General features: G+C 40.1%; 3 protein-coding genes across 8 annotated transcripts in view; 2 read left to right on the top strand and 1 right to left on the bottom strand.

Annotated features, from left to right (window-relative positions):
- The first annotated feature begins 94 nt into the window (after nt 1–94).
- Nucleotides 95–12,496, top strand: NUSAP1 (nucleolar and spindle associated protein 1). Of its 5 annotated transcripts, none has more exons than XM_085062404.1 (12): nt 96–277; nt 1,444–1,509; nt 2,566–2,757; nt 3,800–3,938; nt 5,021–5,098; nt 5,807–5,919; nt 6,613–6,672; nt 6,871–7,058; nt 9,138–9,322; nt 10,297–10,407; nt 10,949–11,060; nt 11,533–12,496. In XM_085062404.1, the coding sequence occupies exons 1-12, from the start codon at nt 185–187 to the stop codon at nt 11,618–11,620; spliced, it is 1,425 nt and encodes a 474-aa protein (XP_084918530.1). In that variant the 5' UTR covers nt 96–184; the 3' UTR covers nt 11,621–12,496. The 5 variants fall into 5 exon arrangements, with proteins under 5 accessions (XP_084918533.1, XP_084918530.1, XP_084918535.1 ...); XM_085062406.1 differs by having other exon boundaries at nt 98–277; nt 9,138–9,310; XM_085062407.1 differs by lacking the exon at nt 6,613–6,672 and having other exon boundaries at nt 95–277.
- Nucleotides 12,497–13,565: 1,069 nt separating this feature from the next.
- On the bottom strand, nt 13,566–21,939 carry NDUFAF1 (NADH:ubiquinone oxidoreductase complex assembly factor 1). Of its 2 annotated transcripts, XM_085062411.1 has the most exons (6): nt 21,716–21,939; nt 20,796–20,885; nt 19,725–20,332; nt 17,723–17,908; nt 16,512–16,586; nt 13,566–14,004 (listed from the first exon to the last, which is right to left on the bottom strand). In XM_085062411.1, exons 3-6 carry the CDS (start codon nt 20,226–20,228, stop codon nt 13,864–13,866), a joined length of 906 nt encoding a protein of 301 aa, XP_084918537.1. In that variant the 5' UTR covers nt 20,229–20,332; nt 20,796–20,885; nt 21,716–21,939; the 3' UTR covers nt 13,566–13,863. The 2 variants fall into 2 exon arrangements, with proteins under 2 accessions (XP_084918537.1, XP_084918538.1); XM_085062412.1 differs by lacking the exon at nt 20,796–20,885.
- Nucleotides 21,940–21,963: 24 nt separating this feature from the next.
- Nucleotides 21,964–23,221, top strand: part of RTF1 (RTF1 homolog, Paf1/RNA polymerase II complex component) — a 30,205-nt gene continuing 28,947 nt past the window's right edge. Inside the window, exon 1 of the mRNA XM_085062414.1 lies at nt 21,964–22,176. Within this exon, the coding sequence (XP_084918540.1) occupies nt 21,979–22,176 (198 nt within the window). The 5' untranslated portion in view covers nt 21,964–21,978. The remainder of the gene's footprint in view (nt 22,177–23,221) is intronic.

Raw genomic sequence — 23,221 nt, 5'->3', positions numbered from 1 at the left:
AAATAAGCGCGCGAGGCGGGCTGCGTTGCCATTGGCGGTTCCCGCGCCCCGCCTCCTCGGGCCGCGCCCCTTTTCCCTGCGCAGCCAATGGGCTGGCGCGGCGGGCAGTTCGAACGGCGGGGGCGGCGCGAGCGGTGTCGGTTGGGCGCGCGGCGGGCAGCGCCAGTCGGTCGGGGCTCCCGTCATGGCGCTCGCTTCCTTGCAGCCCCTGGAAGAGCTGAAATACGCCGAGCTCCAGCGCATTGCCAAGGCTGCCGGGCTGAGGGCTAACCTCCGGGTGAGGCGGGGGCGGACGGGCGGGAGCGGTGCGCGGGAAGCTCCGGGTTCTGGGCTGCCCCCGTGCCCGGCCGTGAGCCCGTCCCCGCGGGCGGTACTCCCGGCTCGGGCACCGCAGCCGCTGCCCCCTCCCGGGTCCGGAGCGGCGCTGGCGGCGGTGGCTTCGGCTGTGCTGCCGCCCGGGATGAGGGCCGGCACTCGGGGAGGAGGGCGGTGCGGGGCTCCGGTGTCCCTCAGGCATGGAGAAGGGGAGCTGCCCCTCTCCTCCCGGCCCTGGGTGCCGCCTGTTTGCCCCCGCCCGCGCCCCCTCGCCGTTTGCCGCCATTGCGAGTGGCTGTGGTCGGTTGTGGTTTTTTTACGACTCGGAGGAGCAGTGACAACAGGGCACCTCAAGGGAGGAGAGCGCACGTTTGGCGGTGGCGGTTAAGGGCGAGAGGTTTAAGGACGCGCCAGTGTCCTGCCCGGAGCTGCGGGTGTGTGTGTGAGACACGTCCTGCCTCTCCTGGCAGCGCTGCCCGCAAGGGGAGAGGTCATAAAGCTTTGAAAGAAAGAGCCACAGCTTGGTAGACAAGGCAGCTCTCTGTCCTCACAGGATTAAGAATTGTTTCTGGCAGTTTGGAGTTCTGTTCTGTTAGTTTTGGAGTATTTTATTTGATTTTATGCTGACCTTTCCAATCAGGTGTTTAGGAGTCATTCATGGCCTGAATTATTAATGACGTGTTTTCATTATTATTTTATTACTCTTACTGCTAAATGTATGTGAAGGATGAAAAGAATGCTTTGCCTGTAGCACGGACAAGACAGAAGCAATTGCAGAAATTTGATACCATTTCAATTTGATACTGATTTCAAATTCAGCTATGCAGTGGGGCTTAAAACTGTCTGTCTCATTCCTTGAACGATTAACCTTCTGGAAAACCTAGTTCAGGAAAAACCTAGTCAAGGAAATTTGCCTCTGTGGAGAATATGCTACATATTTATCTGTGGCCTTAAGCCCTTTGTCTAATTTGACTCACTCGAATGAAGTCCTATGCTTGCCTCATTCCGTTGGATTCAGGAAGTGTTCTGCTTGTTTCTTGGATCAGTTGATAGGATGCTGATTGGGCTAACGCAGTTCTTCAGTGACTTAACGGACTCTTTGGTTCATGTGTTTTGATTTCTCTTCAGGCAGACAAATTATTGCAATCATTGAAGCAACACTTTGAAGGGACAAAAGAAGAAAGTGAAAATATGGTAAGAGAATAAATCAGCCATTGCTTTTAAGAAATACAAAGCTAAATTTGTAACCAATAGAACAAAGTGTGTGCTGAAGGGTGTTTTTGACTGTGATGGGAACTGTAATAGAAATATCTTTTTCTTTTCATTCCTTTTAGTTTGAAGTGCTCAGGTACTGATGGAAATAGATATGCTAATAGTGGTTTTGAAGTGGTCTCCTCTATGACCAAAAGCTGATTTCCTTTCAGCTTCCAAAATTTACAATGTATTTTTCAGCATACGTACAAAGTTATTCTCTCTGAACACTAACATTTAATTTCCACTGAACAAACCTTAGTTCTTGCCTGTTTGGCTCCAGACACTTTTAAGTACCAAATATAAAAATATTTTATTCATTTTGCATGCCTAGATGAAGGGGACTAGATACTAATTGGAAAGCATTTTGCATCTGCTACAGTTTACTAACACTATAACAAAAGCAATGCAGTGGTGCTTGTACCTTTGTTTGTCTCTTATTGTATTGTTTTCTTCAAAAAAAGTTTTCTGTAAGCTGAATTATTTTGTTGAGTGTGGCAATGTTTTTAAGTTTTTGATACAAAGTAATTTGTTATCTACTTCTTCTAAAATAGAACTTCCTTTAAGTGCATCCCTTAAACATCTTCTTTAAAAGTTTGAAGGACTGTGTAAACCTTGTCAGCTTCTTTTCAATTTTCACGAGCGTGAAAGGAGCCCTCTTTTTTTGGTGAAGAGTATTCCACAAATGTACAAATGTGGGAGGGTCATGGCATCATGCAAGTTAGTTTTCAAATATAAAATATTAGGCCTTTAGAATCTTATTTAAATGAAATATGATAAAATAATCACAGGAATTGTATTTAAAGTGCCAAAACAATGAGCTTTGATGCTTAGAGGAATCTAGGTAGTGTCAGTTTATTACTATGCTGCTAAATGGCATGCTACTGTTTTTCCTCTGTGTGAAATACCTTTTTCAATAATAAAATTGAAACTGTCTCTGGAGTATTTAACTTATGTTTGTGTCAGATGTCTTCCAATTATAGCATTTTTCTCCTACAGGATCCTGTAGAGAGTGCATCTGCTTCCATTAAATTGGATGAACTGAGCGATCAGGAGGAAATTATGTCTGATTCAGTGTGTTTTATTACAAAAAGACGTGGTAAAGAAAAGAAAATAACCAGAAAAAACAGCAAGTCCCATGAGGAAACTAATACCAGTGAAGAAAACCCAGTGCTTTCTGATGAGAAAGAGGTAATTTTCATTGCATGCTTTTGTGTGCTGACTCCTCCCTTCCTCTGTGCATAATTTTAAGCACACTTGATTTCTTTTCTACCACCATTTTTAGCTGGTATATGTTTATATATGTGTGTGTATACACACATACAAAAATTGATATGCAAGCATTCTGGTACTGGTCTTTTGTCCTCTGTAGCACTGACTTTTGTCTATCTTAACTATGTGCTATCCCATAATAAACAGACATTACTTGCTATTCATTGCTTCAAGAAAATAAATTCATCTAAGAAATATACCATTCCAAACACTTTATTTGAATGTAAGACTGCTTTCACTACTTCATTCTAGTATTCTGAATTTTAAGCTAGTTTCAGAATTTGTCTAAAATAAGGCTATTCTCGCTTTTTTGATACAGAAAAAATATCAGAAGTTGCATAGTTGCCTAAACCTCATAATTTTTTATTGTGAGGGTTGTCTGACTGGGGGAGGAAAAGTTTCAAGGTGATATGGTGGTAGATTTTTTTTTTTTTTAACAGAGTTACAAGGAGTAGGTAAACTAAGAACTGTCTGAATGACTTTCACTGAAGTAGAGGAGGGAAATAAGAAAATAGGGAGTGTTAGTCTCTTAGTGTTAGAGAACTGTATGATGTACAAAGATACAATAGTAAAAAGTAACATCCCCAGTGAATTTATTTATACTTGCAAATAATTAACTTTTATCAATAAAGGCAATTTTATACTAAAATGTTAGAGCTGTGCAGATAAAAGCTTTCTAATATATCTAAGTTTGTGAAGTAACAGGGTAAGTGTTTCACAGGTTAACTCAGTTTGGACTTCAGAAAATCTCTTGCTCAATCTCTCAATCAAAGCAGACTCAACTACGAGGTTAGACCACAGTGCTTAAGGCTTTGTCCAATCTGATATTGAGAACCCCTGAGGATGAAGGCTATGCAACTCTCCGAGCAATCTGATCCACTGACTCACTGTTCTCAGAACAACAGCCTTTCTTCATATCCAGTTGGAAAAACTGTTTAAACAAAGTCCGTTTAAATTGCAGGTGCATTCTGAAATGAAAGAAAATGAAGTGCCTCAGGGTGAACGCAAAAAGGGACATAAGCATATTGAGAATCCAGGGATGGGTACTGGACAGAAGAAACAAGCAGAGAAGACTTCTACTAAAAGCAGGGGAGATAAACGTAAGTAAAATTTTTAAAAAGTAACTTTAATTTGTGCTATTTAAAATAACCAAAAGATACATTTTATTGCGTCTTCAAAGATTTTTGTGGCATGTCTCTTGACCATTACCTTGTTTTGGGGATACCAGAAGAAAAATGGTCTGGTTTGAGTTTGTTACTTGTTTAACATATTGTAACACAAATCCACAAATTCTGCAGTGTAGGCATTCTGCTGGCTTTGACTTCAGAACTCTTGTTTTTAGTGAAGGAATTCTCAGAGATCTGAGTATATTTGAGTTTTGCACTTACAAAAGGATCAATGCCCTTTGGAATACCCTTGAGGTGTTACTTGGCTTATTTTAGAAGTGGCAATAAAGAGAGACCTTGCTTCCTCATGCTTAATTTATCTTTTTCTACAGGTGAACAGTTTTATCTTTTTCTTTCCAAGAGTAAAATTGCCAGAAAAAAAACATAGACAGAATCCTTTATAATTTCTGAACTACCTAAGAGTATCTGAATGTGTTCCACTGGATCACAATTTCATCTGGTGGCATTTTCAGTCCTTAAAATGTGATGCTGCTGAAAATATGAGTTAATTTATCCCCTACTCCTTTGTGTATGCAGCTTACATGAACAAATGAGTTTGTGTACCCAGTCTGATAACTTCTTGGTATTGTGGGTCTGTCAAGCAAGATACCCACCTGCATTTGCTCTGTTAGGCTCAGTGTACATTTTATTAAGTGTAAGTTGTATTAAGGATATTCTTGTTGTTTTATAGAATTTACAATGACAATCTTATGGGAAATCACCAATAATTTTGAACTAACTTAAAAATCTGGGATTTTCTGTGAAGTTTTTTTTAAAAACAAAAGCAATAGAGTATGTGGGAGATGCTTGGGTTGAGGCAGCAATTCATCCTAACAGTTGTTGGTACAGAGCTCATCTCTTCCTATAGCTGTAGTAACAAGTGTCTGCATGTAATATTGATGAATAGATAAAGTGTCTTTTGAAACAAATATTGGAACAATATTTTAAAACCACAATTATTACTTTAAAATGTCTTCCAGGAGTTCTAATGATTTTGTCTAATCTTACTGTACCAGGTGATGCTCATCCTGCAGGAGGGGTAGGCTGTGCGTCTAGGTCTGCAAGAACAGCAAGGACAGCTGCTACTACACCAAGTAAGATTACCTACCATCTTTAGGAATAGATGTGTTTTCTCTGTGTAAAGGGAGACTTGACTTAATTTTCTTACATCTCAAATTTCTATTTCTGCTCACAGAAGAGAATATCCTCTCTTTAAAAAGCAAGCAAACAAAAAAAATTCCCAAAGGTTACATTTCAAGGTGCATATTCCAGCCTGTAAATTCACAGGGGTAAATGATTCACATGTCTGTTAAAAAAATGGTTTATCGAATATTTTGGTGACTTCTGGATACAATACTTGCATTAATGATTTTCAACAAATAGGAACACATGCTGTTAGTCCTGCTTGTTTAGTTTTCACTTTATAAATACTATGTGCTGTACTACTATACATTAGCTCACGTTCATCACTTCTTAAAATACATCAATTCATCTCAAATTTAGAAGAATTTGTTTTCTTTAACTGCAGAATTCAGGGGTTGGGTTAGATGATCTTTAAAGATCCCTTCCAACCCAAACCATGATTTTATAATCCTTCAAATTACCAGGTGACTAGCCATGTAGCTGGTGAAATAGATTCTTTTAGTCCTCTTTGGTCAGCTGCGTCTACAGCCTTTAATTTGGGGATGCATTGTCCTCTCTGAGACCATAACAACTGGTGTCACAATATTCTCCTATTAAGTATTAAACTTCCTTAGGACCATATCAGATCTGTGAATCTTCTTATTTTTGGAACTTCTTAGACTTCAAAAAGTTGCATGAGGCTCAGTTCAAGAAAATGGAATCTATTGCTGACTACATTGAGAGGAAGAAAAAACTGAATGAAAATTGCAGTGGTTCTCTCAGCGCAGTCAAGGTAAGAGAACACAGGAAGATACTCATTGTTGGCATATTCATTTATTGCCAGGGCCTCTCTGTAAAAGTCCTATATGGTTTCTTTAGATCCGTAAGTAGCTGTTCATGTGAACATGCAGTGGAATGTTATAACCAATGAAATTTAACTGCAGTCTTACATAACTAGTTTTATATAGTTATTTGTATATAGCTTATATAACTATACAAGTTTTTACATGTTAACAGTGTCTAGCTGTAGAAACCAACAACTAACTTTTTGGTTTTGAGTAAAAACAATGTCTCAACTACTTTTATGAAAGATCTCCTGGAAGTTTTGTTTACAGCTGTTTGAATTGCTGCAGAACTTAACCAAGGGGATAGGTTATTTTTCAAACAGCAGGAATTAAATATTAAGTTTCTCTTTTGTGCTTAAACTATTGTCCAATAGCAGCATATGACTCCTTTAAAATACATGCAATATATGTTGTTCTTAGTTCTTGTAGTTCACCCTCCCATCCATAAAAGCTGCTAACAGGGCCTCTCACAAAGTGCAGCAGAGCCTAAAAAAGTGACAGTAATGTATCAATGAATGGATGAATAAATATGTCAGTTCAGGTTGGTTACCTTAGCACTGCCAGGTCCTGAACACTACATTTATTATTTTTAATGATTTGTATTGTATCAATGTAAACTTCAGACAAATTACTATTGGCAGGTGCTGACCAAAAAATCAAATCCCTTAAGAACATCAGAAAAATTCACTCCACATTCTAAGGTATGTGTGTTGTCAGGTCAGTTTAATAATAATAAAACTACTTATTTTTAAAATACGATTTTAAAGAGGGGAAAAAAAAAGGGAAAAAAGTGAAGAGGTCATAAGCTTCTGATTCACTGTCTATTTTCCCTTACTCTTGGCTGCTTTCTAGATAAATTTTCAGCAGAGTCTGGTAACTCATAATTTGCTTTTCCCTAGAAACAAGCCAGTGGCAAAAGATTTTTATTCAGCCCAAATCCAGAAAGAGGCAGATTCTCCAACACCTGCACTCCTAGTAACCTCCGGCGCTCACCACGCAATTCTCTGAATGCTGCTAATCGGAGCATTTTATCCCAGAAATCTTCATTTCATCCTTCTGTACTTTCAACATCCAAAATGAATGTCAGGTAAAAAGAACAAACCAAAGCTACCAGCAAGCCATTTGATATGATGCATGTGACATAGTCAACACTGACTGATTTTACTACGTTATTTCCCTTCCAAACATAAACTGTGCAAGACTTATTTTGATTACTAACTTGCAGCCTGGCTTTGTGGCTGGTTTAAGCCTTACTGTGCTGTTACTATCTTCATTCTTTATTTTTATGTCTGTTAGAGGAATCTCAAATCTTGGCTTTCATTTTGCTAAACCTATCAAGGAAATTATTTCTCTTCTCTTACTGTGCTAGATTTTCCATTTTGCCAGGCAACCTAACAGTTTCTGCTTATCTGAATTAATTTTTCTTCAAAATTTTTTTAATCAGAACTCTATTCAGTATTCCAGGTGAGTCCTGCAATGGACTCATCATTTGGGGTTTTTGGGTACTTTTTTTCTTTTGTGCTCTACTTTCCCTCTCCTTCAATGTCACAGCAGGGGTCATCTTGTGATTGACTACTATAAGCAGACTGTTTCTAGCAGATGGGGAACCAAGTTGTCTTTAGAAAGTCATCAGGATTTGCTAAATCAATGAACTCATACTCCAGGCTATTATACCTCATCTTGTTTCCTTATACAATATCATATGTATGTCATTATTCCTCCACAATAATTTAATTCACTATTAGTGTTAATGCTTCATGAACTTCTGTTATCAGTACATTTTATTAGCTTATTAGTAATTTTTCTAAAGTCTTCATGAAGAAACCTTTTAAAAGAAGGAATCGAAAGGACAGTCCTTAAGGTATTATATTGATAAATGTCCTTTTGCTTGGATTTCTTTGTAGTGTAAGCCTTTATTTCTACTATTTCTTTGTTATTTCTAACTATTACACTAATTTTTACTTTAATCAGTTTACTAAACTTTCCACAGTGATTGAAGTTCTGATTAGACATTCTCCCTTTGCTATCAATACGTGGCTGTTCACAGGCCTTGGCTGCATTACTTTTGTTTTCTCTGATGACCTTCACTTTTCCAGTTGTGCATGCCAAGATCATGGCTGCTGGTGCTTTTCTTTGTCCCTGAATAAAGCGTGTGTGGGATTGTTGTTCTTAAGTCAGATAATGCAACTTCTCATATTGGTATCTGATAGTATATAATTATGTGGCTATGGAATGCAGGTATTTTGCTGTTCAGAGGTCAAAATTGAGTTTACAAACTAAGTGCCTTTGTTTTTACATTAAATGTCCTCTTTTTGATATCAATAGATAACAAATGAAAAAAATACACTACCTCTAGTGTCCTCTTGAATGAGCTTTCATGTCTCCACTGCAGCCCTGATTCCTAGCAATATGTAAACCAAATTTAGAATTTGCTTCCATTCCATTTGTCCAAAGTTGCACTGTGGTGTATCTTGCAAGCTGTACTTCATCATAAACTTGCTTGCCCACAAAATATAGCTTTCTTCAACATTTACTCCCTGGCTTTCTAAATCTTGCAAACTTTTAATTTATTCTCAGTAACTTTTTGATAAGGGTGCTACTTCATGCAAGATCTTCAATTTTATGTATACACATACATATGTATTCACAAATAGTCATTAAAAATTTGTATATACATTACAGAATGTGTGTGTATCTTGGTATACAGGTACTTGTGTGTTTTAAAATTTCCAGCTTCTTCCTCTTGTAGGTCTTCAACTTCTAGCATTGTTAGTTAATTGTCTTTCAGTTTTTCTTAATTTCCATTTAAAAACTAATGAAATATGCAATGCTTCACAATAGAATCCAGATCTAAAGTAAATCATATCTGTTGGTGAAGAAATATACTAGCTTATTGCATCGAAATATATTTGCTTTCCAAAACAACAAGAAAGTCAGTTCTTTGTAGTTTCTAGTATTACTTACTGCTATGGATGCTGGCTCGAAACTTAAACTGTTACACAGCAAGGTACTTTAGTGCAGTTTTGCATGAGCTGTGAACATCTTTCACACGGTAAATCTTTCTGCTTGTAATAAAAGTAGAGTGCAGAACCTTCTGTATTCTGGCACGTTGCTTGCATTCCTTGTAGATGACTAAATTTGTTTTCATATTTCTAATAACTTTCAGGTTCTCGGAAGCCACAAAAGATAATGAGCACAAACGCTCTCTTACCAAGACACCATCTAGAATGTCTCCATACATGGAGGAGATCTGCACACCTGACACTCAAAAGAGCTGCAAACTAATAAATCAGAAGAACAGTAAGGGAAATGCAAGAAATGATATGTCTGCATCAAAGGGTAAAGTGGATGGTGAATATCTGGCTCTTTCAGATCAAGACTTTTGTCTTACTGAATGATTATATAGATTTTTTAACAACTAAATGTCATGTAGACCCAGGTTTTAATTTAATTCTCTAATTTATGACTGATTCTTCTGAAACTGCAATATTTTCTTTGTTTCCTTTGTTTTCCAGTGGTTTGACTAAAATGTTAAAGTGCCACAACTTAAACATATGGTACCTAGCTACCTACAGAAAAGAGGATAGAAAATCTTCTAGATCATTAGGGACTAGATAGCAAAAGATTCATATAGCAGATACAGGGACACCCCATCTGCAGTGAGAGTTCCTGACACCTTAGAAGTCTCATTCTACTTGTGGAGTTAGCATGCATCAAGCTTCTAGCTGTGCTTTAGGACAACCTATTATTAGCCTCTGCACCCTGATCAACTCAGCAACTAGAACTAAGAAAAAACAGAAGTCTTCTGATTACTAATGATCTCTGCAGCAGCACAGCTCTGCTATCCAGCCATTGACACCGTTAGCATCACAGGGACATTTGCACAGGTCAAGAACCCAGAGCTGCCTGGTTTGCTGTAAAACAATACTGATGTTTTTAAAGGGGCAAGCAAAGTTTCCATGCTGATCTGAAGCTGGCCTATTTCAAAAGAATGCTTCTTTAATGTGAAAAACCACTTAGTTCCAAATAAGCATAGAGAAACACAATTTGCTATGAAGGACTAGAAAAACATATGAAGCTGTGTATGCTCTTCCACAGTATAAGCATAGCAAAAGGGCCAGTACTCTACAATTCTTGCCCTCTCCAGACCTGGAAGCTCCTTATTTCAAGTGAGCTGTTTGTGCAATTCCATCTTTAGAGGTAGCAGCAGTGGTATTTAATGGCTCTTTGGTCTTGATAATTGTATCGTCACAGGCACTTTCCAATGTTCTGTGTACATTAATGCTCTTGCTACTATAATTACGGTATCTTGATGCCTTTTGTAGTTCTTACCCCCTTCAAGTTTGGAGTTCAATCTGCAGAATCCACAAGTACAAAGAAGACATTTGATCTCAAAGCAAGTCTCTCTCGGCCACTTCGGTATCAGCCACATAAAGGTACTGTGACTCTGTGCAGTTTGTTTTTGTCACACCCCTTACACTCAGCTGCTCCTGCAGGGGGGAATTGATACAACCAGTGACAGCAAAGTTTAGTCTCTTTTCCTTTCTGCCTGGGTTCCCACACAGTCTGATGTTAAATTTCTTCATCATATATGCTCAAAGAGCCTCCTTACTGAAGATTAAGATTCTATGACCAAAAGCCCTCAAATACAAGAATAAATATAATTGTATTCCACTGAATAGATGTATGGACAGGAAATATTTTATATTCCTTACACAATAAAGTGGCTTTTTTAAATCTCATGTGAGAAGCTGAACTTTGCATGGTGTTACTTCTAAGTACAATCACCTGTTACTACTTATAGAAGAACTACTTGTAGGGAATGGGCTGGTGAAACTGATAATACATCTTGAAGAGGCATTTCATCGTAAAGACAACCTGCAAGAAACAGGCTAGCTAGGATAAATTCATGATAAGAAGTTAAGCACACAATTACTAAACTATTAAACTAGTCTTTCTTTTTCCCCTAAATTGTAGGACGACTAAAACCATGGGGAGAATTCAAAGAAAATACTGCTCCCCATAAGTCTGGTGGTAGCAATATCTCTTCACATAAGAAAGATTACAAACAGCCACATCTCCAGACAAGGTTAGTACACCACTAGTTTTTTAAGAATAGTGTTACTTAAAATAATATGATGACTCATTCTTCTTATTATTTAAATGTAGTTTGGGAAAGAATACTTTTGTATTAAAGCCATTTTTGCTTCCAGTGGCCCTTCAATTTCAGGAAGGCCGACAAAAAAGGCTGCTCTGAATTTGTTAGACTTTTCCGTGAAAGGTATCAGTTCCAGAGTTTGGAGATTTACCTTCATCTTGGAAGAAGCTGTCAATATTGATATGCTGTTACCTTGAGTGTTAGACCTGTGTATCTGAGCAGAAGTATTTGCCTGAATGCCTGGGTTCAGTCCATAATGGTGCTGTTATCTCTGCCTGTGGCAAAGGCAGCACACTGATTAAACTGGTGTTAAGCTGTGGTAAGCTTCAGATTGCTTTGGTTGTTTGTGTCTCTACCTTTAATATAACTTGATGTGGTTTGCCTCTCTCTTTTTCCCCTCCAGGGAAGAAAGGCGTGAGACATTTGAGCAAGACAGAAAAAATAAAAAGGCTCGTGCTCTTGGAAAACGTAGAGGACTATCTGTGTGTTAGGACAAATAACCTAAGACATCACTGTAAATACTGTTCCTGTCATGTAAATGCTTGTGCTGTCTGTAAGAGCTATAGGTTGTTAGTAGCTAGTGGAATCCAGAGAGCAATTGATGAGACTTTGTAATGTACCCTGAGCATAATGTTTCTATGATCAACTTCTCCACTGAGATGAGAGTCCTAACCTTTTAGAAGCTTAGAACCCTCTTGTTGCTTCATGTTTTATTTAACTAATTTACTTAACTAAAAAAATGTTAAAGAAGAAAATACAAGTGGAAAAAAAATGCTCAAGAAGCATCCTTGCAACTTAGGATAGAATTGTGCATCAGAATGCACTTGTGTGCTAGAATGCAGGCTTTGGATAGCAAGCTTCAAAATAACAAGAGTCGGAAGTACCTGCTTGCCCTGTTCTCCATATCAAACCTTAAATTCTCTAAGTTACAGCAATTATTCACCATTTCTAATTGTATGCTTATGAAACAGTAGATAATTTCAAAGAGAAGAAAAAATACACAAGCTCTCTGGAAAACGAAAGCTTACAGCATAATGTAATTGTAAACTATAAAAAACTTTTTTATAAAAAGTCACAACTAAGAATTTACCAATTACTAACTGAATGCTTTGAACAGTTAAGGTTTTGTTCCTTTCTATGGTAAACTGAAGATGTCTACAAAATTCTCTTGCTTTTCATCTCTAAGATGCTTAAAAGAGGTTATAGTAGTGTTGAGGCACATTCAATACCTTGGATTTAAAAGCAGTTGTTATTTTTACATTTAAAAAATACATAGAAAAGCTTTCTGACTTTGTTAGGTACAGAACTAGACAAGGTAATTTAGCAGCTGTAATCTCAGCTATTGAGCAAATAAATGTTTCACTGAATTTAGTGTCCTGTCAAATGTGTTGCAATGTCAAGAGCAAGCAATTTTTTTTATAAACTTAACAGGAGAAATAAATATTTTGTATATGTTGTTTATCAGTGGTTTTCTTATTTAGTATACGATGTATAACTACTTCCCTAGTGTAGCACTAGTTTTGTTCACACTTGTATTTACTACTCTGTTTTCCTGTGCTAAGTTTTCTTCACCAACTAGCCTGCCTACCACTCCATGAAAGATGTTTGCTCTGGAATCTTTAGAAACAATAACCCTCATCCTTCTTTTGCACTTAAGCTGAATTCTGTGCAAAAGGAAAATGATAGTACAAGATCCTGTTTCAGCTTGCTTCATTGTGGTCTCTCCCAAATAAAATACAGGTACATTTCCTATTTCTAAAGCATACCTAAACAAGGTCACTGTGGAGAAGGTCAGTGCTTTGATACAGAAATTTGTGGCAGCTGAAACATAACAATTCAGCACTTGTTTTGTAAAGTGTATTTTGAACTACTGAAAACTGGATTTCTCTGAAAAAGGGAGGTATTGAGCTTCTGTGCCACCAGCTGAGGCTGTGACTGCTTACACCACAGCTGAGTTAGGCCAATTGCACACAGCAAAAGTGGGATCTGCTCTGTCCTGTAATGGTGCTAATTAATCCAAGCTGTGCCTCCTCAGGGAGCAGAGAGGGCTGGGATTTTCCTCCCACACCTCCTTTGGTGTGGGAATTCTCTCCAACAATCTTAGTTCTGTAACCTTGTAGGACTATCCTCAGCAGCTCTAAAGGAAAAGTCAAGCCTGCTGCATAGCTCTTGTTTCCATCTTGGCAGTGGCAGCCTTTGCTTTTTTTAGTTATCTAGAGGAGCCAAAGCTAAAGGTTGAAATACTTCTGCCTTTTCCACTTCTGGTGCTGCTCTTTGTAAATTTCAGTAGCTGAGTCACACTTAAGTACCAGTCCTCACCATATTAATTCTACTACCTTTTTCAGTTTAAAACTAGCAGATTCAAGTGTTTTACAACTGTCAACAAACCACATAATGTAGAAAATGAAAGTGTTGTACAAAAAAAGAGCAATGAACTCATTAAATATTTTTATTTCAGTAAAGGTCAGGATAGAAGCCAAAACTTAACCAAGTAAGAGTTATTGCTTTGTAAGAACACATCACAACTCCTCTCAGGCTATATTCCAGTCCATGCATGTATAGTCTCACCAGGATTCTGTATTTGGGAGTGCAAAGTTGCCAGCGGTGTCACACTTTATGCACTTATCTCTTTAATGTTTACATAGGTTCTTCAAATTATTAAAAGCCATATGTTAAGTATTTTATAAAAATAAACCAAATATCTGAAGGATTTTCCAAAGGACACCAGCCCAACTTAGACTGGAGTGTTCTTGTCGTATGTTTCATAGGCAAACTCTTCTCTATGAGCTCTGTCATTTAGCAGGCCAATAAAATCAATCTCCAGCTGGAATGGACCATCTACTTTATCTCCAATGGTGAATCCAAGGGTTCTAATCTAATTAAAAGACACATAGGGTACAACAATATTTATGACATTACAATCAAACTCAGTTGTATTTCCTTCTTCCATATTTTACGCATCATTCACAGCCATCTACTTTAAACTGCTATTTGTTCAAAATACAGCAATGTTTCTTAAGGCTTGAACACTTCACTATCCCATTTTCAATACAGACCCCAGTAGGAAATCACTTCGCATTTGCCTTTCTGCCACTGTGTTAAGCCCTTGATTTAAAATGACCTGAGGCTAAAGTAACACTGCTTTTACCCTTCATGGTTTGTGTACAGCCAGTTTCATCACAATTAGGTTTCTAAACACATTTTCATAAAGACACAATTCTGTGAATAGGAAAAACAAACACGTAATTAAGGTTGGAAGGGATTGTTCTAGATTAAGTGATACACCATGTACTCTGTGAAAACACCAAACCAGACCTTTTAAACTTAAAGTTGGCATGAAAATTATTGAATTTAATAGTAAGACAAGGTTCTGAGCAGCTTTTTTCCAATTAGAATAATGTTCTTAGATACAAGAACAGATCTGTGTGGTCTGCAGCTTGCCCGAATTGTCTCAAGTCTTATATGTTACAAAGTATCTTCAGTGTTAACAGCTCATTTGAGTCACCAGAGCAGCCACCGCATGAACTCGAGCTGCCCCAAAGCCCTGCTCAAAGTGCAGGTCTCAGCAGTGCCTATGAACTTAAGGACTGCTGTAATTTCAGGAAAATAATGCCTAGGATGTATCAGATGAATAACTGTAGACTGAGTCTAAATATATATTGTAAATGTATTCTAAATAAATAACAGAACAAAGCTAGATAAATGGATGCAAATTCCTTTGGATCATTCTAATGCTTTCAATGCTATCCCTGCCCCAGCAGCAAGCTCTACAAGCAGCTCCCTGGCTTTTGGAGCCCAGAGAGTTTTTAAAGCTCCTTTTTTCCAAATCACATCGTTACAGATAATTTAGGAGTCACCTAAACTCTCTCTTCTGAAGAATCTATTCCTGCGCAAGCCCTAGATACATTGGCTGTTTCCTGCCTTTTTCATTCCTATTTAACAATTATTTCCTGCCTTCTGAGATTCCTAGGAAAACCTGTATTAGTATCATGAGGGTCACTCATTTAAGGGTTGATGGTCCCTGTGTGTCCCTTCCAACTCAGAATATTCTCTGTGTGACCAAGGCATTTTATTAAGATTTCTTTAATTGTCTTCACACTGGTTCCCTGATTTTTGGGTTTCTTTAAAATACGTTTGTAAAATTACACTGCAAGTGCATAGTTTTTCCTCTCAAATGCTACACATAAGATGCCATGAACAAAACTTCAGTGTAGGATGCTTAGATCAAGTACTGATTTGTCCCTTTAACTCCTAGTAAATATTTTTAAACACCCCATATGCAACTTAATGTTTTCATTTACCACTTTGAACGACTATATTCCAAATACTGACAAATTCTTCAGTGGCTGTATTTAAACATAGGCCTTTTATAACAACTTTCTTCCATAGTGATTATTTTTCTCTTATAGGTGATCTACCTCCTTCAGATCATTCTTACTTGATTTCTGTGGCCTCAGCTTCTGTTTTAAAACAGATTGGTTTTATGCTGTCAATCATTGAATTGCCCTCAATTTTTTGCTATATATATATTTTTTAATAAGGCAGTTAGGAACTGAATGTAATATTTCAGGTGACAAACACTGATTAAAATAATTGCCCTTTTATTTTCTCCCCATATATATTTCTAACATTGCTTTCCTTTTGGTAGTCACTGGGTATTAAGCTGATGTCAATTACATGCAGGAGGGTCACTGAAATTTAAAAGATAAAACTCTTTTTCTACCATGTCTCCTAAGAATCAATGAATTAGTCCACCAACTTGCAGAAATACTAATAAAAAAAAATACTCAAGCATTTACTTAATGCTTACATTAGAAAGCCTGAAAAAACTCAAAACTAGCCTATGTACCCCTCAGTTTATTGTTCACATCAAGGTCACTGACAGAGTACATCCTCAGATAAAGTTCACAATATGGTTTTCTTGACAGGGTTCTGTATCATAAAGTTTTTGATACTTACTTTTAGGATTTTTAGCAGTACTGTGCCAACTAGCATTTGAGATTGCTTAGTCACTTTGATCATTCCTCAAAAAAAGAGATTTTTTTTGTTGTTTTGTTGAAAAGCGAAGAAGGTTGTGAGTAATTTCTTGGTTATACAGATATCTTTAAGACATTTTTGGAGCTCCTATGAATTAATGTGACACTTCTATCACAAAGTAGGATAATTTAAATGCAAAGGCAAGCACATGAGAGTACGGACCTTGTAACAAGAGGCCCTTCAATTTCAAATTCACAAACGTTAGAGAATTTGTAAATTATCTATATCAGGCCAACATGATCTTGAAGGAAATTCTGAATTTCTTACAGAGCAGTTGTTACAGAGCAGTGTTCCTTATACTGCCTTTTCAAATGAAATTTCAAATAAAGCCTATAGAAAACTTGCCTTGTCTAACCAGACAGGATGCTGGTTATCCTGGACTCTTCCCCGACTGGAGAGAAAGAATTTGGAGAATGGAATCTGATATAAACAAAACAAAACAAAATCGGACTTTAGTGTCACCAGTATATAAAACAGAAAATTAGGGAAAAGAAAATAAGCATGTGTTAGTAAAATAACACTCTGCTATATCTGGTACTAGCATTAGTTGGGTACATAAAACTGACATGCAAAAACCAGCCACATTAACCCTTTCAACTGGCCACACACAGCCAGCTGCAGGCCCACCGTGTCCTGTGGTGGCTGTAGCCACACAGAGGACACAATGAAAGGGTGCAGCACAGAAGGTGGCTGTTTATATTGAGAAAATCATGAAAACACAAACCAGAAATTACTGCAAAGTCTAGCATTTGTACATACTGACAGCTCGTCTGTACCAAGGTTGTGGATTTCACAGTGCAAACTTCAGATGTGAGTATCTCTAGCAAAGCACTTCAGGATAATGTAAAAATTACTTTGAAAGCAGTAGGAGCAAGAAAGCAGGGCTGGCTGGTGAGGGTGTGAGAGTGAGAGGAAAACACCCAAGCCAGCAGTGACACACCAACTTTCATCCTCCTGACTCCTCATCATGCAGCACTCAACACCAATTCAATAAGTGTGTGCAAACCTCCTTATCATTGTCATCAGACCATAACAAAAGCCCCCCAAGTTGCATCAGAAAAGAGCTGCAACTCACACTTCTTAAAAATATTATTTTGTGTCACAGATTCAAGGGTCATAAATGACAAACCCCAACACTTGAGTCTCACTGACTCCAGAGAGGCTGAGAGTTAGGCAAATCCTGTTGCATGGAACAAACCCTACACCAGCCTACACCCATTTGTATTACAGACAAAATGGTTATCACAGAGAATATTCATGGCAGCACCTGCTAAGTTTCAATTGCTCTATCTATATCCTATTACTCCAGTAGGAGCCAACAGTAGGCATTGAGGGAAATATATGGTTGTCAACTCTTTACCACAATTGACACAGTGTGCCCTTCCCTCGATCCAGTTTTGGGAACTCCCAAGCCAAAGGCACATGTCTATTGTAAAATGAAAATGTCAAGTGGACAGCAATAGAAACAAATCGTGAATATTGAAAAAATTTCCCTTTCCATATTTTGGCCAGGACCCCAAGACAGCCTCATTAGTCTGAAAGACTCATTAGTTCACCTTTATTTCCTCCCAGTATGGGCCTCCTCGTGTGAACATGAAGTAGCTGTAGAGGTCATCCTTCAGATGAGAGAAGTAAGGGTCTGTATAAATGTTTACCATCCAAGGTCTGCCATCACCACGGACACGTAAATACAGACTGTTGAAGTTTGACCAGTCATAATACTTCTTCCTGTTAAAAGATCCCTACAAATTATTAATAAATAGAATTATTCCTTCTTAATAAAGGGAAACTTTCATTACAAGGAACAGAGCATTGTTACTTTGATCATTGCCCTTGTCATTATGTCAGATACTATTTACTACAACATAGTGAAAACTGGGCTACTCTGTCATCATCCTGGCTGCTGAGCTCACTGAATTTCCTTCTGTATTAGAGCCCAATAAATTGCAATATTACCACTCTGAGGACTCACACTTTCATTATAAGCCACAGTTTTGTAACTATCAGAAATCAGACCCCCTTCCTAGGACTGAATTCCCTACCAGGCAAGCACACAAATGCTACAGTGATGGATCAGTAGTTCATTAAGTTTAATATTTTGCAGCCAGTTCTAGATAATTCAGAAGAGATGACAGGAAATTGAAGCAGTGAGATAATTTATTTGTGTGGAAACTTTCCAGTGGAAGACTTACATAAACACTGGGAGCATTTAATGTTTTCCAACAATTTTTTTTTATTAAATGTGTAAAATAATAAGATTGCAAATTATTATGTCTATAATTCTGTACTGCATTTTTTCCAAAGATCTGAAAAATCCTGATGTTGTCATTTGCATGATGGCAGATCCAAGAACATTCAGAGAGCTACAGTGAGGTCACTTGGAGCAGCCCGGGGCAGGGATCAGTGTTATTCTTGGACAGAACTGCCAAGAAGTCAAAATTAGCCCCAAAAATTTGGATGCTTCTCCTTTATTTTAGTATTTTAACTGTAGCACTACTACAGTTACCTATTCAGCTATCCTTCCAGCAACTCATCTTATAGGTAACAGAATGAGTAGATCATCAGTATATTAATACAAAGCCCATAGATATTTGAGTTTATAGTTTTAGCAGTTTTGAGCCTTTCTACTTAAATAAAGATTCCTTATAAAGATGGCTGATGCACTCCACTACTTCAGAACTAGGAAGTGAAAGTTTGAGTCACATTTGCACAAGTCAGTAGCAGTCCTGAGAGTTTAACTAAAATGAGATTCCATTTGCTCTTCCACTCATCTGAGCCAATGTCACCATTTTAATCAGTGTTCATGTATCTCTCATTTACCCATTGATTTTGCTCACTCATATTCTCTGCTCCCCAAGATTCTGGCCCAGAAACAATTTTAACTGAGTACTTGTGCAAAGACACATTAAATAGTTAAAAATTTTATCCGCTGTGTGAAAATGTTCCTTTGCTTTTAAAGGTGCTTAGAAATAAGGAATGAAACAAGCAGTATTCATCATAAGCACATCCATTTCCGATTCTGTTTTGCTGAATTCTGAGCTATCAAAGATTTGTGTCTCGCTTTTTCTGATGCACAGTAGGAGGCAGACCTTTAAAAAGTACATTTTAAAGCACTGTTTTCTGTTCCTCTGAGAAAACGAGTTCATTCAGCTTAACCAAGTCTGATGAACACATCAAGTTAAAGCCCAGAAAATTCTTACTTATGACACATTCAATTAACTTCAAATTTAGACAGATGTCTATTTTAATCATACCAATTTTGGATACAAAGATTCATTCCAGATCCTTCATTTATAAGGATGTTGCAAGCAGGTCTGTCTATTGTACATATGTAAATGATCAAACATATATTATTCCTTTTCTAAGAAAAGAAAACAAAATCCGAGATAAAACTTAAGTTCCTTTACGGTCAAATTATACAGCAGCAACTACATCTCTGAAAGAAAGTTTAATTTTCCTGAAAGTGATCAACAGTAAAGAGCAGGCCACTTGTTGTCACTGGGATTCCACGAACACCCTCAAATTCAGTAACAGAAGCAAGCAGGGAGCTATACTTACCACTGCTGGTTTAGATCTCATACTGCAATATCCACTGTATTTCGTCTCCCCATCACGAGGTACTTCTGTATTGAGGGTTCCATACAGCAGAGCAGCCTGGTTATTCCTACCCAATTTGAGGTTAACTTTACTTTTCCCTCCAATCTCTACATCAGAGGAAATAACCCATTTATTTAAATCCTCTTGGCTCCGAAACTGCCACAACACCTTTGTCTGTTCCAACAGATGCTGACTTAATGGATTGCCTCCAGGTCCCCGCAAGTAATCTTGGGTTTCCTCCTTCAGCAAGCTTAGATGGGTCTTTAGGTGATCAATGCCCTTCTTAAAGCTGAAGTCAGCATTCTCCCAAGATGGCTTTTTCTCAGGTTCTGCCCCTGGCCTCCTGTAGCTGCTGTACAGCTTTGAATTGCTGAGGAGAGGTCCAAACAAGGAGCGCAAAACTTTGTGCCTGCAGCATGCACCATGGAAGGAAGCACCATTCAGCAGCATCACAGTCAGAGCCATACTGGTAAACTTGAATTCACGTCCAGTAAGGTAATTAACGGGTTGAAAATTAATTTAACAACAAAACTAGTATCCAGAGCTATCTTACTGCAGTTGATCTTCACCTTTAATGAAAAAGAGAAAAGTTATAAAAAATTACATAGGGGATGCTTGTGGAACTATTTAACTTTTACAATTGACATTAACTAGAAATCTAAGTAATTGGAAAAACGAATAAAAAAACCATCAGGAACTACACTTCTTCAGGCTCTGTTTTACTTATTGACTTCCACCCTACGCCTTCCCCTCTTCCCATGGTGTGAAATGCTCATGCAAATAAGAAAACCCAAGTAAAATACTTCAAATAAAACTGAAAAGAGAAAAAAAAAATCAGTTTCTTTTCAACCTTTCCACTGTAAATAAGTTTAGGTGTTATGAATAACACCAACAAAATCAACCCATGAAGGTTCATAAAGGATGACACCTATGTAACTAAAAAGTACTATCCCCTGCATGAAAATCACAAATCCACAACAAGCAGCTGCTGCTGCCACACAGGAAAAAATGACAATCTCATCTGACACTCACAAATGACAAGATTTTTCAGATATGAAGTCCTGCAGCAGCCATAGCACATGTTTCTTCCATGTCATCCAGCTCCTTGCCCCCTCAATATACCTGTTTTAGGATTACAGAGACATTTGCAAAGACCAAAAAAAATTAACATGAAAGAGTGCAATTCAATAGGGTTTTTTATAATAAGGTTTCAGGAAACCTCTAAAAATCTTCTCTTTGCTTCTCTCTATATCACTGTTGGTGGGAACAGCTATGCCACGTCGCTATTTTCTAATTCATAAAGGAAAGCCTTAATGCTCAATGCTCTGTATAGAGGCTATTATCTCTAACTCATAAAAATTAGATAGGTTTTTTGTTTGCTTGTTTGTGTTTTTTATGCCACAGAGTAAATCCAAAAATGATGTCACACACGATCGACTCCTCTGGACTTTTAAGAACTGAGTGAGGCACCCCACATATGTTCTCTATATGTGACACACCTCCCGTTACCCACGGTAAAATCCACTCCTGTCATTCTCACACTCCAATTCAGTCCTGCCCTGGGACCTAAAGCTATATTGAATGCATTCACATTTTGCTCTGTCGTGCACTTCGCAAACCGGAGGCAAGTTCGCGACCGAGAAACCCTGTCTCCTCATTGCTTCAGCCCAGGACAAGAAGCAAACGGGGAATTTCAACACATTTTACTCCAGCCCGATCTGTGTCCCCTGGCAAGGCTGCGGCAGCCCGCCGCTGTAGCCAGCACGATGCACGGCCGGCGGCTGCGAGGCCTCGGCTTCCGCCACGGCCTGGGCACAGGCCCGGATCCCGCCCCGCTCCCGGCCCGCGGGCAGAGGCCAGGCCGGCACAGGGAGGGAGAGCGGCCTTTCCCCGCACAGCGGCCCCGGCGCTCCCGCTCCGTGACCCACAGATCCCGGCCGACACCGCCTCACCTTCCCGCCGCCGCCGGCGGGTCCGCCGCGCTCGGGCCGGGCGAGGAACGCGCACCGCGCCGCTCCGGCCCCGCGCCGCTCCGGCCCCGCGCCGCTCCGGCCCCGCTGATGTCCGTCCCGGGCGGCGGCCGAGGCGCGACCCTCGCTGCCCGCGGGTCTCCGCGCGCCGGTGAGCGGCCGCGGGACGGGCTCGGGGACAGCGCGCGGCTCCGCGCGGGGACAGCGCCGGCCGCCCCGCCCTCTCCCCGCCCCGCGCGCCGCGCATGCGCGGTGCCCTTTGTGGCGGGCGGGCGGGCGGGCGGGCGGCGCGGGTCAGGCCGGGCCGGGCCGTGCGAGCGCCGCCGCCGCCGCCGAGGCGGGGAGGGGGCACCGCCGGCTCCGCCATGGTGAAGAAGCGGAAAGGCCGCGTCCTTATCGACTCCGACACTGAGGACAGCGGCAGCGAGGAGAACCTGGACCAGGTGCGCGGGCAGGCCCGGCCCGAACGCGGGGCCTGGGATCACCGGCCCGCGCGGGGCTCGGCGCCGCCATCCCTCCCTCGCTCCCGCCCGCCGCTCCCGCGCCGCTCTCGCCCTCCTCAGCCCGATGGGGCCCCGCGGCCGCCGTGGGGAGAGCCCGCGCCCCTCCGGCGGGTCCCCGGCCCGCCCCTGGCAGGAGGCCCGCGTTGGCGGGGGCTCTGTGCAGCGGGCCCGGTGCTCGGCGCCGGCGGGACGGAGGGACGATGGATGCTCCGGGCGATGCTCCGGGGCGGTCTGGCCCCGAAGAGGGCTTAGCGAGGCCCGGCTGCCAGCGGTCTTCCCACCTCTAGTAGTGGAGAAAGAGGCCCAAAGGGCTGGGCAACTTTTCCGTGCTACTTTAGCACGCCGGGAGAGCAGCGTGTCTGGTCCCTGCCTCCCCTCGGGGCAGGCGGGCTCCCGGAGTGCTAATGCGTGTTTAATGCACCCCCCTCGACCTTGGTGGCTGCGCTGGGGGAGCTCTGTTGATGGGAAACTGCAGGGAGTTAGGGGGCTGTAGATGCAACGAGGGGTAGTATTTATTTATTTGTCCTCAGGGCATCTGCCGGGGTTGTAAGTGCGATGTCTGGTGTTAGTTCAACCGTGTCAGAGTTGCAAAAGGGGTGTCTTCCTCTTTGGAGGGGGCTACTTTCAAAGATTCACCTTTTGGTGTAGCAGGTATTGATGGTGTGATTCAGATGGTAAATAAAGACATTATAGGTGAAGAGTGTTACAGCTTGTATAGCAGTGCTTGTTCCGGGGAGAAGTTTGGTAGATCAAATATGCTGATGCAATTTATGTGTTGGACCTCCAGGTTTTTAATATAGAAGTTGTTGCTATGTTGCAATAAAAAGCCTTCCCAAACACTCAGAAATACTTTTGCAGATTGGAGCTTCTGAAAAATCAGATTGGATGCTCTGTTAAACAAATACACTGGAGTAGATGTGGTTGATCTTGCATACCTCTAGTGTCCTTAGAGCTCCCAACATCTCGTTGCTAGTGTATCAATTTG

This window comes from Lichenostomus cassidix, chromosome 5 (assembly GCF_008360975.1).
Source record: "Lichenostomus cassidix isolate B80296 chromosome 5, HeHo_3.0, whole genome shotgun sequence".
NCBI lineage: Eukaryota > Metazoa > Chordata > Aves > Passeriformes > Meliphagidae > Lichenostomus > Lichenostomus cassidix.
The sequence above is the reverse complement of the archived record's forward strand: the minus strand, read 5'-3'. Positions and strand labels throughout refer to the sequence as shown.